The sequence below is a fragment of the Adiantum capillus-veneris genome, chromosome 18 (assembly GCF_014529385.1).
Source record: "Adiantum capillus-veneris isolate H3 chromosome 18, ASM1452938v2, whole genome shotgun sequence".
Taxonomy (NCBI): domain Eukaryota; kingdom Viridiplantae; phylum Streptophyta; class Polypodiopsida; order Polypodiales; family Pteridaceae; genus Adiantum; species Adiantum capillus-veneris.
Window position 1 is genome coordinate 661,163 of NC_140948.1, and position 14,073 is coordinate 675,235.

General features: G+C 39.5%; 1 protein-coding gene across 1 annotated transcript; it reads left to right on the forward strand.

The window, feature by feature from the left end:
* Window positions 1-11,786: 11,786 nt before the first annotated feature.
* On the forward strand, window positions 11,787-12,413 carry LOC147435124 (uncharacterized). Its single transcript, XM_086487929.1, has one exon. It carries the CDS (start codon window positions 11,787-11,789, stop codon window positions 12,411-12,413), a length of 627 nt encoding a protein of 208 aa, XP_086344055.1.
* Window positions 12,414-14,073: the final 1,660 nt, after the last annotated feature.

A 14,073-nucleotide genomic window follows, 5' to 3' on the forward strand; every position in this document is an offset into this window, starting at 1 on the left:
TCCCAATTGGCTACTAATGTTCAGTATCCAACTTATATTATTACTAATATTTATGGTAATTTTGTTATTTCCAACTACTTGCAATGTGTATTTTTTAACTTGTTTACTTCAATTTGGTCTTCTTGGGTACTATTTTGGTACTATACATGTTAGGCACTGCAACATTTGGTTCTGTAACTATTTGGTATTGTACAGTAGCAATATACAGTACCAATTTGGTACTTAATAGTACCAAATTTGGTACTTTGTAGTTTCAATTTTGGTATTGTGGACATTAGCCATCAAGAGAGGATGCACTAAAATATCATGCATTTGGGTTACAGTTGGTGCAGTACTAGTTTTGGTACTAGGTACTATTTATCTTTGGTATTGCAACATTTGGTTCGGTAACTATTTGGGATTATACAATACCAATTTTGGTACTATATAGTGTCATGTTTGAAACTATATATTAGTCAATGAAAAGAACATGGTTGGTTTTTTGGTAATTATTCTAAGTTATTGGGATAGGGTGATTAACCCAAGTTATTCTTCGGTACCTGCTATCAGAACACAAGAACAGATAGAGAGGAAACTCAAGAGAGAAACAAAAAGACATTAGGCTATCAAAAGAAGTACATGGTTGAATTTTTGGTAATTAACCCAAGTATTATCAGAGATCCTAAAAGTCATCTATTTGTACTTTCTACCTCTGTGTTTGGTATTGTTTGTTACATGATTAGTGCATCTTGATCACTCTCATCATCATACGGCATGTTATTGTATATGTTTTCATAAATTTCAGTAGATAACCCGAATCTATTTTTCCATCCAGGGATAGGCTCCATGGGAAACCGTATTGCTCTTACAAGGTGTGAGTAGATCATAACTAGAGGTGTATGATTTAGAAGGCTGTATGTATCAAAAATGCCTTCAACTGGCCATAGTACAAGCCTTCAACTACTTTCCCCTCTCTAACAATTTCCCCCCTCTAACAATTTTGTTGTGCCATGCATCCTTTTGTGCCTTCACTGTCTCGTTCCTCTTTTTGGTGCATTTAATCAAATAGAAATCATGTCCTTTCTCTGCTACCTTGGCTGCAAAGTTGTCACCAATTGACAACAATTCACACAAACACTCAGGGTTCCCTTCATACATGGGGAGGTTAGAGACATTATGCATTGGCAAATTGAAATCAGAACTATTATTTTCTTTGGCATCATCGTCTTCATCGTTGCAAGGATCGTCTGATTCCAATAATGGTTGGACTATCAAATATTTCCATTCTTCTACATGTTGTTTGTTCTTCTCTCTTGTTTTTTGAGTTCCCACACTTAGCTTTATTAGTTGGGCACCCTTGGCCTTTTAGATGACCTCAAACGGACCCCGAATAGGCCAAAAACATCTTCTCCATTGCCCATAGATAAATGAATCACAAAAACATGAGAGTGTACGATATCGTAGAGCGCATGGACTATCCTGTGAATATCCATCAATGCAATGAAATGATCATGAGCCTGTAATACATTGACAATCTCATTGGACATTGCGTCGCACATCATCCTTGAAACTAGCCAAAAAACTCTTTGTGTACTTGATTTATGCTGAAATGTTTCATTTAGATAGTTGACTACATCGGCTGCAGACTTCATAGGCTACCCATCTGGTTTCAACTCCTCATGAGTGAGGGTTCTCTTTATGATTACCTCTGCTCCATCGTGCTCACCTTTTCCATGTCCTGATGCTGAAAAGTTATGCATTATCTGCAGACCTGTCAACCAATAATGCCTAGCCACAAAGTAGAACTGTCTTCATGCTTTCAACTGAGACACTGCACCATCTGACAACACCCAATGACGTCGTAAAGAATGGCCTTTCTGTTTCAACCACTTGTCATGAAGAAGAAAACAATGTTGTACAGACAAAGTGTCATGTATTATATCATCAGATATGTAAAAATGGAGTGTTTTTTCAACACCACCTCCTGAGTTTCTCACATAAGTAATGTGAATAAGTATTGTAACCTGATTAGACCACTAGTGCATGGACTTGTATCTCATTTTCTATTTTAAATCGATAATTCTTGGCAAATTCGATGATCGAAACAACAACATCTGATGGAAACTTGAGTAAGCACTCTTTAAATTGTTGTCCCTGCCACCAAAAAATGTAGTTATGCTTGATGAAGCTCTTAAGATGAGATGAGAATGGGTCAATAAAAGTAGAGCATCTTATTTGTTGCACTACCAAGTCCTTTCTTTTCTTCTCAGACCCACCTGCATCAACTTGCCCAGTTGAAACATCTGTGAAGATCTTCACAGTGACCTCCCCACTATCCACTGAAATTTCATCAGGACACAATGTCAACCTGTTTATTCCAAATCTAGAGCAAATCCAAACGAACATTTTTTTGCATAGTATTCTGCATCATGAGCCTTTGGACATAAAAGTGATTCCCACATATCACTGATTCTATGAGACACTAATTGGTTTGCAGTACACTTACCTGAATCATCACTACAGCAAACGGAACATGTGCAGGCATGATCCTTTCCATGATGCCCAAACTTGTTTTGTCGCATCTGATTAAATGCCTCTTTAAAATATATCATTTGGACATGATATACACAGCAACGCGTATATCGCTTCTTCATTTTTTGGACAAAGTAAGGCTTTAAAGCCTCAAAACATCTAAGAGAAATTTCCACTTCTGGATTGGCCCTCTTGAATCTTTGGTACAACTCAACCTGTGACATTAAAACAAAACAAATTATGAGAGTAAAATATTAGCCATTTTGTACAATACCATTTGGTACAGAATAGTACCTGTATAGTACCAATTTTTGGTACTGTATAGTATTAATTTTTGTATATTTGGTAGAGTACATTAGCAATTGGATTTTGTGCAGTACCAGATTTGGTATAGTAAGACATTAGCTATTTAGTACTTTACCATTTGGTGCAGTAGAGTACCAATTTGGTATTGTTCAATACCAAGTTTGAAACTAGTTTGGAAATTTCTTAAAGAGTACCTTAAATGGTGGTACCAGGTGGATGCCATAAATTACCAATTTGGTGGTATATAGTACCAATTTTGGTACTGTAAGACTTTATCAATGAAATATATTTTTGTTTTGTACTAGGAAATGTACTATAGAGTACCTTGAGTAATGCTATAGGGTGGATGGGGATATTATGTAGTACATAACATGGAATTATATGGTACTCTTTAGTACATTTTAGGGTGCTCCATATAACATGCCACTATATGGTAGATAAATGTACTTTGGCCTACATCACAAGGTTCTATAGAGTACTCAAATCAGATTGAATGTACTATGGTGTACCTTATATGGTAGTATAGGGTAGATGAAGGACCTATGAACATTATTATAGGGTACTCCAATCACATGAAAAGTGCTATTGAGTACCTAATGTGGAAGCATACGGCATTTTAAGGTATAACAATGGAGTACCTTCATATTAATAAAGCTACTATTATACCTTAGGTTGCTACATGTACCAAATGATATACCTTCAGCAAGTTACTAGAGGTATTGTATGAGGTAAAACAAATGGAATACCTTCAAGTACTATAAGTAGAGTACATTACACCTGAGAAAATAGAGAGGCACAAAAGACATTAGCAACGGTTTAAATTTACCTGAGAGTCATCGAGAAGATGCATTGGATGTTTGATAACACTTTTTCTTCCAATCCTCTTCCGACATATATCCTTTTTGTTGGGTGAAACTAGAGTCTCTGAGCTCCAAACGACATAAACTAGATCTCTTACTTCACCTGTGACAATGTTACCTTGAGGCAATTATCTTTGACATGCACTCAATGGCAAAAATTCCTCATCATCTTTAATCTCAAGACGATAATTGGCTGCAGCAATGTTTCTCCGATGAACACTCAAAATACCTGCTATCCTTGTATGGTTCATTTGTGTCATGCCATCGATATTATTCATTACCATCATCAAAGAAGAGCTCATCTATTGAGCGGGGCACCTTGAGCTGGCTGAGGGTGTTACGGATGCTAGATAGAAGAGTGCTTTCAAAATTAGCTATTGATGTTTGCAGATCCTTAAAAGTAGGATGGAGCATGTGTTGATGGAATAACTCTGTCTGGATACTTCTTGTAAGCCCTAGTGTCTGTTTGCGCCAAAACTTTGCCTTAGCTGAACAAATCTACTTTCTTGATTTGGCTTCATCCATTAAAGATGGATCTTGCAACCTGCTGCTTTCTTTTTCTTTCCTTCTCTATTCTCATTTCTTAGCAGCCCAATACTCATGCATAGAAGCGGTGTCCATGCTGTGAACACTTGCATTCAGCTCCATAGTCCAATCCCTGTTTAGGCAGCCTTGCACAGTAGTCCAATCCCTATTTGGACAACCTTTCTCATTCACCATGCCAAGAGAAGTAGTTGTGAATTCCATGCCTTGAGGATTATCCATGTTTACGTAGCCATATTCTCATGCTAGGATAACCATTTGTATTCTCTGGTCAATCTGTGAATTCCATGCTGGCAAGAGTGTGGGTAGTGTAGCGAGTTAAAGAGCTACAACTACATAATCGGCTATGTTGTGGACGAGGAAGAAAGATAGGAAGAGAGAGAGAGACAGAGAGAGAGAGACTCGTCTATAATCATTACATAGATCTATGCTGATACAAACCAAATGTTTTTTTTACATAAAAGAATTCCCCAAAAAAAAAAAGATAAAAACGAATTTCCCAATAAAGTGGATAAAAAAGACTTCCCCAAAAAATGCTAATTTTCTACCCAAGAAAAAGTAGTGTCCTTGACAGTGCATATTGTACCACCAAACCATGCTTTCAGCCATCTACACAATACACTATATAGCTACACATTAAGTACTTCCCATAGTAATAAATAGTAATAAAGTGTCCTACTTATTTGTAATATTATGTAGCTATTTAACTCTATGTGCTATGTAGTGTTATCTAGTAAACTATGAGATACTATATACTTATATGGTGGAATATAGTTTTATGTGCTATATAGTGGTAGATGGTAGTATATAGTTCTTTACACTACAATGTTGTATGCACTATATAACTCTATACTTTGTAATTTTTCATGAATTACACGGGCATTGGTAATTTTACCTTTCATATTCGTCACTTGTGGGACTTTTATTCTTTCTTCAACCTTGCCACTCATATGGACTCTCCCATTCTGCCATCATAAACTAATGAATATTCTCTAATCTTTCCCGATGGGGGGCAATCTCTACAATCAAGCTTGAAGCATCTTAGTCCTCAAAAGCATAAGAGCAATTGCAATTGCAATTCCTGGTGCCATCAGAGAAGGTTCCTAGAGGCTTGTTGTGCACACAAGGATTTAAAAACAAAGGACTAAGGCTTCCACCTTGCCAAAATTCCCAATGGTTGGCGTTGGATACAATGAGAACTTCCGGTTGCTTCATACCTCGTAGCACGAATCTAAACATCAAAAATTCCAACCTTGTTTTTGGTTTCTTCATCATTGCCAACTTTGGAACTTGCATCTACCCAAGATATTTAGCAATTATTGCAGCCCAGCAGAAGGTGAAGCCTCCCGTAGACATTTTGAAACAAAATGTAAAGGAAGTCACTATGGCCCTTTAATGAAGGGACCCATTTAGTAAACAAGCTGGCTCTCCGCCTCTGCAAACCATGGCACTCCCTTCCAATGAGAGACAGAGAGAGAGAGAGAGACCATCTATTCTTTCCACCCACATGGCTCGACTCGAGAAAATCATGCCCTTTCTACACTCGCCCAAAAAGCCTCCATATCAACACTCCCATTTGATGCATACTCCCGTTCTCGCGAGAGGGAGTGCCAATAAAGGCACAAAAGAACTTGGTATGTCTTTCTTCCTCTTGTTTAACATGTGTGCCCTTTTTACAACAGGCTCAAAAAACTCAAAACTCTCTCTCTCTCTCTCTCTCTCTCTCTCTCTCTCTCTCTCTCTCTCTCTCTCTCTCTCTCTCTCTCTGGGGAATGCCAAAAAAGGCACAAAAAGCCTTGGGCACCTTTCTTCCTCCTCTTGTTTAAAAACACCAAAACGTATTTCAAACGGTATATGCCACATTATTTTCAAAGGAGTTCACTGTCTAAAATTGTGACTGTTTCCGGGGCTAACTTCGGCCTTTTCTTCATGTTGTGATGAATCCCAAGGGGCAGCTCATGTCTATATGCAAAAAGAGCTTCACATCCATCCCAATAGCTCCAATATTCCTTTGCGCCAACGTCCAAATTCCATTATTATGTAAAAACTTGCCCCATACAAGAGCTTGAAACACCAACAGTTTCATGAAAGCTTGTGTTTGCAACATTAGGTTCTACTAACAGAAAACTTGGAAATAAGGTAAGTGGAAGAGCTATCAGATAATAATATGTAATACAACTTTGTTGCAGAGTAGCATACAGACACAACAGCAATTGTCGAAACCCAGGTTTGCTAATCAGCGGTAACTGATAAGAAAATCCTCGTTTAGTTTTTTATGTTGTGAGAAGAATAGTATCAACATAAAAACAAATAGCAACTCAAAAAAGTTAGTGGCCTCGTTATTCATAATGTTACTTGGCACAAATTCTGACTAAAGACAATACCAATATCATCCTCAGTTGCTCAATGTCAAGGTGAGAATCCTACCAAAACTTTGACTTTGAATGCCCACAAGTCCTAACCCTAGTTTCAACTCACAAGTTTAATATTTTTGGGTACTTTGGGGTCCTTTTGGTACTTTCTGTAGGAACATCATATGTATATCTATGTGCTACGAATTGTGATGTACATATTAGGTCTTTAAGTACCATGTTTTGACTTGAGGTACTTTACTTTTGGTACTTCAATATTTCTGGGAACTTTGGAGACCTCATTTTGTACTTTTTGGTACTTTATATTTTTACTTTTGTGCTTTGGGTACTTCACATCTGGTAGTTTTATTGTTTGGAAATTTTCATACTGATTATTTGGTACTATTTACTATTTGGTATTTAACATTTGGTACTATTTATTGTGTACTAGATTGTTGTGCTTTGGTAGGAGCATGATATACTTAACAAGTACTTTAAGGTATTGTCTGCTAGTTTTGCTACTTACCATATTGGTTACTGTTTACTATTTGGTACTACTTAGTGCTTATTAGATTATTGTCCTTTGGTACAAGTTGGTCCTTTAGGTACTCTGAACATTGGTACAGTTTACATTTGGTATTGTCTGCTATTTAGTACTAGTAACTGTCATGACATTTACATTTGCTGTTGTTTACTTTTCTCTAGGACACTACTTTGGTAATATTCACTGTCATGACATTTCCATATGTGACATGCAGAGGAAATGTGGTGTCCTCGAAACTGAGTGTGAAGAGGCTCAGATCCAGAGTGAATTTGTCAGAATGATAATTGCAAAATTCAACTAAGGAAGAACATTCATATTATTTCCAAGGCCCGAGATCAAGGATGAAGACAAGACAATCTATGCTTTAGGATCTTCTGTTGCTTGTGGGGAGTGCTTGGACTCCATCCATGTGGTTGGTTCTTTCATGCTGGCTGTAGGCACCTAGCTGTAGGCACCAATACCACCCTCTCTATTTCGTTGCCACTCTAATGAAAAAAGACATTTGTGCGAAAGGTGGATGCAAGGAGCGCATCTCCGAAGTGGCCAAGACCTGGGCTCACAACAAGGGACATGTTTAGAAAAGTAAGCAACCGTCTTCGTTCTTGTTTTGAACACAATTTTGGTTTTTCTTATCGTAAAATGTTTGTTTGTTGGTGAACTATGTAGAATAAGAGGTCAAAGAGGAGTATACGGACAACCATGTTGCAGACAAGCACTCCAAGGTTGGACATATGTTTGATAAGGAAATGGCAGATGGTGGTAAGTTCTATGATGTGGATATGCACGAGGTTGCTACACGCACATTTTAAGGCATGTCAAATGAAGTGCAATCAGACAAGTTAGATGAAGACAAGGACACCACCACAGGGGCCCATGAGGGAGTAAATGACCGCAAGGAAGAGCCGGGCCATGACGTGCTACCAGATCAAAGGTGGTGTGCTTGGTGGTTCTTTGGTCGATGTATAGCAGCCAAACAAGGCTTTTTTGGTGGGTTGGGGGGGGGGGGGGGGGGGGGGGGGGGGGGGGCACATGGTAGAGGACAAGGGAGAGGTATAGTATGTGATTGAAGGATTCCTTCAAATCTTTCAATTCATGGATTTTATTTTAGACGAGTGACTAGGATGATTAGGATTGCTATCTAGAAAAAATATAGAGTTTGTAGTTACCATGTCAAAGTAACTATTTAAAGCCTTGAGTAATGTAGCCAAAAAAAATCTTAGAACTAGAAAAATTGAAGCTTTCTACTAGTTTCAGCCGTTTGCTTGTCAGTTTGCCACATAATACACACTTTGTTCCTAGTTGGGCAATCAATGGTTGGGGCAAAGAGTACTTTGCCTAAGGAGGCTGCTAAATCTCCCATATAGGGCCATAAGAAGGCAAGCAGCTCCACAAAATCAATGAAGATGATACATTTAAACAACATCTCCTCTTTGCAAGGAAGCTGCCGGGTGTTTGTATACAGAGGATGTTTCCGAATGTAGTTACATATGTTTGTAACTTGCAAGGATGTTGCAACACTAGGGTTTTGGGCATAGACCAAGAGAAGGCCTTTCCCCAACCTATGCTTACATCTCGAAGGAGTGTGGCCTTAGGGGCTTTCGGAACAAGATTTCATACTTGGTGGTGCATATTGGAGATCCCAATGCCCACCCTGTGTGAATTGACCCCTACCAAGCTACCGTTTACATCGAGCGGAGCCACTTGGAAATGCCACCATCACTGATCAATGCGGCTCATGTGCATGCATGCGACACCCAACACAATGCCCATGAAATGGAAAGGGGGAACGAGCCATAACTCCTCTCTCTTCCCTTTCTCAATGAAGACCATCTCCCCATATAAGTACCCAACACCTCATCCCCAACACTCGTACGTGGGATTTTTTACACCATGTGCCACTTCCATGAGAGATCCCCCCCATGGGTTATTGGAATCCGTAAAATTTTCAAAAGAAAACCTTTTTTTTGTAGTACTTTGAACCACAATAACTTTCAGCTTTAGAGTCAGATGGACCTCTTGTGAAGCCGTAGTGAAACTCTACTTTGTCGACTTTCCATTTTTAGAACCCCATTGCAATTGCAAGTTGAAAACCAAAAGGCATTTAACAGAAGTTCCCAAAATGGGATAAATTCACTTGCTTGCAACCTCATTGCTAGATTGCTAACTGCCAACTTCCCGTCACAATATCTTGGTGCTTGTAGCCTTGATTGATGAGTTGTCACTTTTGACTAGCTTCAAATACCTTATACACCCTCTGTAAACACTGAAGACTTGAGAAAACATACAATGGCACATATACCAAGGTAGTCAAAATGGTGTAGAAGCGGTCCTTGACAAAACTTCAATTGCTCCTATGTTTACCGTCCCGGTTCGGATTGTAGATGTGAAAAGATCGACATGATCCATAAATCAAACACTTTAGTCCTATTGATTCACATATGCCCTGATCATCATCCGTGCAATCCTGTGAGGATCTACAAAGCAGTTTCCCCTTTAATGCAAGATCATACACCTTGTAGATTGATGAGCTGTCTAGGAACCAACCTAGAGAACATCTTGAAGACCACCTTTTACTACATAATCAATGCATTATGAACATCTTGATTAGCCCCAAATAGAGCTTCCTGGCCTAAAAACCAATAAAGACATGCATCCCTGGATAGCCCTAGTTGTACTGATCTTCGTACTTGCTTTTTCACCTTGGCACATGCACTGGTAGATGCACATGGCCTTGCGTGCTCCTTATTTTAGCTACACCAATGATGCTATATAATCATGTGAGTCCATGTGAAGGGTGGACCACCACAAGCCTAGTGCAAGAATGGTGCACCTTCTAGGCTTCTAGTGATCCTGATAAATAAATAGCATGCTCTTTCTCCCTCTAGGCACTTTTTAGAACTTATAGATACGAAGTTTCAAGGGCACATATCTCGAAGTTTGCAACCAAACAATTGCAGCATAATTATTCTCTAAGAATGTGGTATTTCCTCGACTCTATGATTGTGCTTTTGGATTTCAATTGATTCACATTAACCATGTTATCCTCGAGATAATGGTAGATACGCTCTAAATACGTATCCCATATAATTTTGGCAATCCCATAGGGTGATATGATACAATGTTGAGTGTTTGCAAAATTTGTTGTATTTTCAATGGGTGCAAGCATGGACAAAGTCTATCACATCTTGTCTCATGTGGGCCACCATAGACCTTGGAATTAAAGCACCCTAGTCATGGGTTTGGGGCTAGGTGTTGCCCACATGGAAACCTATGGGAATGGTGCACAAGGAGAGAATACTTGTTGGGGCATGACACTCTTTTAAGGATCAATTCATCATCCTTCTAATACAAATGGCCTGCTATTAGCTGGTAAGCATAGCGCTCTCTTAAGAATCATGGTGCATGTTTATTGAAACTGGGAGGTATAGTAGTAGTGGTGAGGAGCATCACAATGTTCTTGGTCCATTCTGGAACCCATTCAATGGAAAAGAGTAAAGAACGGGGAAGGTCATCATTCACCCGGATGGGATCCTGCCCTGAGGTTAATTTAGAAAAGTGGTCTACGTGTTGGTGCTTTCCTCTTCTTGACCGCCACCTCAAGATTGAATTCTAGAAAAATTATAAACCAACACACTATCCTACCCATGTTGCATTGTTTGTGCTTGATGGTTGATGAGCAAGAAAAAATAATTTGCAAGCAAATGGCGTTAAAACTTCTCTACCTACATTGATAGCCCCTCGCGTTCCATGGTCGTGTGATTTTTCTCAGCGAGGTTCAATTTTTGGCTAGCATATGCAATAGAAAGAAACTAGATTTCCGTCAACAAGCTGGGCCAAGATGTAGCCAGTGGCATAGTCACTGACATCAATATGTGTATGAAAGATGTTACCCCACTCCATTGAGGTGCTTTCAGAATAGGAGTGTCACCAATGCAGATTTGAGCTTCTCAAAAGCCACGTTGCAACTAGTAATTGATATAAGGGCCGATCTATCTTAGGACACATGTAGAAAAGTCCTCGGGAGTACTTATGATGGCGAATGAAAACTTGTACAACTCATGGGCTTGCCAACTTGAGAAGATTTATGATAACCAACATTTTATCTCAATAAGTGATGATACCATAGTTGGACACTAAATGGCCAAGAATGCTGCCATGCCTAACCATCAGCGTTCGGAAAAAATGTGTCTCAGCTTAATATGGTGCCGTTTTCAATTTCAAAAATGCCGGTTGAGGGCAGGGGGGAAAGGAGAAATACCGCCCCAAAATAGAGAAAAATAGTGTAAAAACCCGAAAAAACAACCTAACTTTCTAAAATTTCCTCTTGACAAAATGAAAGAAAGGAATTTTGTATGTTTGGAAAAATGATTTTTCCCGAACACTGCTAACCATAGAGTTTTAGTGTGGCATTGTCTAATTTGGCTCTAACTTTAACGACACGCTTTACTTTTAAAAAAAGCATAAGAATGGCTAGCGGAGGAGTTTGCGCGTTAATGTTTCTAGAAGGCATTTTCCAGTATCATAAAAAGCAAAGTTTACACGGAAAGAAATTAGCAATAGCCGTGCGGCCATTTCCATTTTGTGGCATAAAACTCGAGCAGTTGCAGGTCGGTGCTTCCTACTCAGATTGTCATTGTCAAGGTTGTTGTGCTCCTCCAATATCCCTCCACCATGGCCAACCTTAGGCAGACGCTTGCAGGTATACGCAAAAGGTCTGCAGATCAAGAGGATCTCTTGCAACGTCATGATCAGCAACCGAGTATATCATCATCACCAGCAGCGCCTTATTATAATGAGAAGCAACGGCTGACTAGGAGACAGCCCAAGCTCAGGAGCCGCATCCTCAAAGACAATGCCTTCCTCGCGAAAGATGAAGGCTCTGCGCCTGTGCAACAAGACGTCGATGATGCGTCAGCTAGGGATCTGCATATTAATGAAGGCGCCCCGAGCTCTATATTAAGTAAGGATTATGGTATCCTGACGGACATGGAGGTGGCGTCCATCTTCTTGAGCTTTATAAGCGAGGTCAATAATATTGCGAATTCCAAGCTGCAAAAGCTGTACAAGCAACGATGTCGTGCTGGCTCTGATGATCATCAACAGCATCACGCCATGGCCAACGTCAACAAGCTGCCCAGTACAGCAATTGGATCCAAGCAGATCAAGCGACACATGAAGATCGGCTCATCAGCAACGTCTGAGCAAGGCCAGCATAAAGATGTTCGCCGGATCATTGAACGGGTCGCATTGACGCCGGAAGGTCCAATTAGAATCAGGCTCGTTAATTGCTGCAGCTAACGTACTGGAATGAAATAAAATAGCTATAAATTGTATTGCATAATGGAGCTAGGGTTTTGGTTCTTAAGGAGGCCTTCACGTGCTGCTGACAAATTAATCATGTATAAATTAAGCATTACTTTGACTTGGATCAAATTAATGGCATTACTTGCCTTGGATCAAATTAATGGCATTACTTTGACTTGGATCAAATTAATGGCATTACTTGCCTTGGATCAAATTAATGGCATTACTTTGACTTGGATCAAATTAATGGCATTACTTGCCTTGGATCAAATTAATGGCATTACTTGCCTTCTCGACGTAGTTTCTATCCCTGATTGAAATTCCAATATTTAATTTCTCCAATTGCAGTTTTTTCACTTAATGGACACCCAGCTTTAGATGAGATTATGGTAATAGAATTTGGCTCGCGTTTCCTCAGGCTTCTCTTAATTAAGATGATCCTGTTTATATAATTTTCTTTAATTAACATCCATTAATTAAGTGGTCCCACCGAAACGTTCTCTTGAATATTGATTTTACGTGGAAAATTTCCATATCGTTGTCCCACGTAGCATACGTCTTTTTCATCAAGGGAAAACGTACTGTAGATTATCATGCCTCCATGAAACATGCATCCCACATGGGTCCTTCGCTTTCCATGAGGCAAAGCAGGTTTTGAGGTTTCAGAGCGACGAAACACGTTTTTAATGCTCAGATTAATGTAATGGCTAGATATCGACCATGCAAAAAACTCTACTTCGCATACAACAATTGTGTTTGGACATGCCAAGATTGAAGCTCTCGGACCTAGAACATAAGAGTTTGGCAAGGTGATCGTTGGCGTGCTTCATCCACAAATTAAGAGTGCACAATGCCAAATAACAATCAAATTGCAGTATACTTCATACAAAAAGTTTGTGTACAAGATATATTAAGACGAAGGGTAGACTAGGTAAGCAAACCACACAATGGAAGTGTGGATTTGGAAGGGCCAAGGAGGGGTCCCAACAACGAAAAAAAGAGGCAACCCCCGTCCCCTCCCAAAAAGAAAAAAAAAAGAGGCCTATTGGGCTACTACCATAGGAGCATGATCAAATGATAAAGATGGTCACCCCAAGGGGCCATGTGTTGAAGTTTCACTTTTTCTCCCCCATATTCTTTCCAGCACGCTAGAGCTCAGTGCTTCTTGATGCTTCAATATGGCACGGATCTCTAAACCTACCTTCTCTATTAGCATAATCAACACATTGTTGGAAAGCTTCTCTATCCTTGTCACCTGAGAGCAATTGTTTGCATACCGTTTTCAAAGTCTCCCATGACCTCTCTGTTAGAGCCTTGACTATGTAGTTGAAATTTTGGAACCAAAATAAATGCCGCTCCATGCAAACGTGTACGCATTTGGGCCCAACATCTTTTTGCAGCCCCTGTTACTTGTGCCTTTTCTCTAGTAAATTGGTTAAACTATTTTGTTTGTCTACTAGCTTACGACATCAACCAACATCTTTTTGTAGCCCCTACTGTTTGAACGCATTTACCTGGAAAGTAATTAGCGGTAGCAGGTAGGGTTTAGGGTTATAAAAGGAGGCCGTGCGGCCATTTTCATTTTGTGGCATAAAACTTGAGCAGTTTGTTGCAATATTGCCCATCGGTGCTTCCTACTCACATTGTCATCGTC